This window comes from Tupaia chinensis, unplaced genomic scaffold (genome assembly GCF_000334495.1).
Source record: "Tupaia chinensis unplaced genomic scaffold, TupChi_1.0 Scaffold000178_1, whole genome shotgun sequence".
Classification (NCBI taxonomy): Eukaryota; Metazoa; Chordata; class Mammalia; order Scandentia; family Tupaiidae; genus Tupaia; species Tupaia belangeri.
The window spans coordinates 2,542,446-2,545,537 of NW_006159653.1; the positions used below are offsets into that span (position 1 = coordinate 2,542,446).

The 3,092-nt window shown below is 67.1% G+C and overlaps 1 protein-coding gene across 2 annotated transcripts in view; it reads left to right on the forward strand.

Moving 5' to 3' along the window:
- Window positions 1-1,308: 1,308 nt before the first annotated feature.
- The window catches only part of PRSS22 (serine protease 22), a 7,752-nt gene continuing 5,968 nt past the window's right edge, over window positions 1,309-3,092 (forward strand). For both annotated transcript variants that reach the window (XM_006146415.3, XM_006146416.3), the window contains exons 1-3: window positions 1,309-1,689; window positions 2,329-2,705; window positions 3,008-3,069. In XM_006146415.3, the coding sequence (XP_006146477.1) occupies window positions 2,695-2,705; window positions 3,008-3,069 (73 nt within the window). In that variant the 5' untranslated portion in view covers window positions 1,309-1,689; window positions 2,329-2,694. The remainder of the gene's footprint in view (window positions 1,690-2,328; window positions 2,706-3,007; window positions 3,070-3,092) is intronic.

Below are 3,092 nucleotides of genomic sequence, written 5' to 3' on the forward strand. Positions count from 1 at the left end.
GGGGCGAGCCCGGGGACGGCGGCGGGACTCCGCACGACTCCGGCTGAGCAGCCAGCGGGGCCCAGGCAGCGTGCCTGTAGGTCGCTCCGGCCTCCTCGCCGCCGGTTGGATGTCCTTGTCCCCAGAGCCCAGATGGTGGCGTGGCGAGGAGGGGTTTAGGCTGCGTTCCCCGCAGAGGGTGGCCAGTGTCTCGGCTGGCGGCTGCCCGTGCACTGCACCCCGTGGCCGCTGGCCTGCCCTGGGGCGACAGGCTGCGCTGCTGTTGCCGGCCCCTGCGGGACTGGGAGGAGGAAGGTGTGGAGGAGCTCCCACCCCGCGGGGGCGACCAGAGCTGGTTTCCTCAGGCTTCCTCTCCCAGCGGGCATGAGGGCATGACGCGGCTGCCCAGGTCAACCCGGGGAATAGGTCATGGCAGGCAGGTCGCCCAGCTCTGAGCTCTGCCCAGCCGCGGCGCCCTCACTCACCCCCAGCTTTAATCCCGCTCAAGGAGGAAGGTGTGGAGGAGCTCCCACCCCGCGGGGGCGACCAGAGCTGGTTTCCTCAGGCTTCCTCTCCCAGCGGGCATGAGGGCATGACGCGGCTGCCCAGGTCAACCCGGGGAATAGGTCATGGCAGGCAGGTCGCCCAGCTCTGAGCTCTGCCCAGCCGCGGCGCCCTCACTCACCCCCAGCTTTAATCCCGCTCAGCCTGCGCCGCTCGGAGGCAGACCCACCGGGACCTCTAGTCTCAGTCCGTCCTCAGGGTCACCAGTGGTGACTGGCCATTCCCCGTGCACTTCCCACCCTGGCCGCTCTGTCCCTGTCCTTCCCAAGCCCTGTCTGCTCCCGTGTGCTTGGGTTTCTCCTGGAAAGGGGGAGAGCAGAGCCGAGGGGGGCCGAGGAGCCAGGGAGGGGCGCAGAGGCCAGAGTGAGGTCAAGGACGGGGTGGGAGCCTGGTTGGGCCTGAGTAGCCCAGTCAGAAGCCCCAGGCAGGCGACAGGCAGGTTCCCACAGGGCAGCAGTGTGGGGGGCAGGACGGCCCAGTGGGAAGGCGGCCACCTCAGCAGGCCCTCCGATGTCCCCAGGGCCAGCTAGGCCAGGTTCCTCAAACCATGAGTGCCCGGGAAACCACCCGCAGGGAGGCACAGAGCCCGGCTGCTGCAGCCACGCAAGGCTTTCAGCCCTCCGCCCAGTAGCCCTTATGCTGTCACCACACTGTGCTGGGTCCACATCGCAGACGGGTAAACTGAGGCCCAGTTTGGGGAAGGGGTGCTCTGGTCACTCTGGAGCTTAGCGCAGACCCCGTGGAGGGATTGGTGAGAAACATGGGGCCCGGTGTGGGCCCAGTGAGATGCAGCGTCACAGGTGGGCTGGGCTCGCCAGGGCTGCAATCCAGGGCTCCCCTGTCCCGGCCCAGGGCGCGCTGCCACTGCCTTCCCCCTGTGCACCCCTCTCCCCGGGTGAGCCGCCAGTCCCACCCCTCCCACGTCCCTGCTTTGGCTTTCCCGGAGGAAATGCGCTGCCAGGGCAGAGGCTGCTCCCACCTACCCACGGCGTCCAGCACCGAGGACGTGCCGGCGTGGCGCTGCTCAGGAGGGCCGGACCGAGCTCAGGACAGGGCAGGTCTGGGCTTCCTGCAGCTGCCAGCCCGCAGCGGGGTGCTCGGGAGCTGCATCTCCCCGCCCCAGCCTGCCTTGAAACACCTCCACTGGTGAGTCACTTCTGGGGCTCGCTCACTGCCTGTGTGGCCACTGCTTGTCAGTCACCCATACCTCAGTGCAGACTGAGACTGGCTGGGGACAGGGGACCGGTGGCAGGGCAGGCAGCTTGGCTATCTCCTGCACAGGCAAAAAGATGCCCAGTCAGGGCGTGGTGAGGGACAGCACAGGGAGGGCCTAGGGAAACACTTCCTTGAGTGCACATGGAATTACGCCAGGGCCTTGGCCCCGGGCCCTGGGAACCTGGGAACCTGGGGACGGGAACCAGGACCTGTGCCAGGAAGTCCTCGCCTAGCTTCTAAGACTGCTTCTGCGCCCCAGGGTGCCTGGCCTCAGGACCTTCTTCCTGGGAAACCCCGTGGCATGGAGAACTGGAGTCCCCAGAGCGGCATGTCGGGTCTCAGGAAAGGTGTCAAGAGCTATGAGGGAGAGGCAGCGGGTGCGGGTAGACAGGAGGCATGGAGGGTAAGGTGCTGTATCTCACAGGGCTGACTTGGCAGTTCGAGTCTCCGGCCTGGTGGCTGGAGAAACACACCGGAAACCCAGTCCCAGGAGGAGAAGGGAGAGGGGACTGTGGCATGACATGCCCCCGAGAGTGACCTCACATTCCCTCTCTCTGTCTCCCTTCCCAGCGAGCAATGTGCCCTGTGGCCAACATAGAAAAATAAGAAACACAGTGCTGAGGGGCACGCTGGAGCCACAGCCAGTCCCGCAGGCCCTCCGTGCTCTCCCACTCACTCAGTAGACACCCCGAGACCCGGCGCAGCGGGCACCAGCAGGCCGTGACCCACAGGCGCCCACACTGCCCCCTCAGGGGGCCGCAGCAGCCAGCCACGCCCCTGCTGGTCCCATGGTGTCTGCGCCCACTTCCAGGACACCTCACATCATTAGTCACTGCCGCCCACCCCGGGAAGACGCCCGAGCGCGGGCCCTGCATCTTACTCACCGTGCGTGTCGGTGTGCAGCTCGGGACCTGGCGGGCAGCGGGGGCCCAGTAAATGTTTGTCAAGTGAGTTGGGCAGGCTGTCCCTCCCCCCCCATTTCAGGAAGGGAGTGGGAGGGGGGAGCATGGGGGGGCATGGCTGGCCACCAGGTGCAGAGGTGGGGCCCAGGATAGAGCAGGTGGGGAGGGCATCCCTGCTGTGCTGCCTTTTGGGGAGCCCCAGAGGAATGGGGTGGCCCCTTGGCTTCCGCATGCTCCCCGCCAGCCCCCAGGGTCCTGGGACCCCCGTGGCTCCTCATCCCTGGCTTGTCAGGGGTGGTGCAGCAGGGCAGGCTCTCGTGTTGAGAAGGGGGAGCTCTTGTCCGCAGGTGTACCCCGTGCTGCCTCTGCCCTCCCACTGAGGCACGGACCGGAAACGCACCTCCTGACGGTGAGGCTCCCACGGCTGCCGGG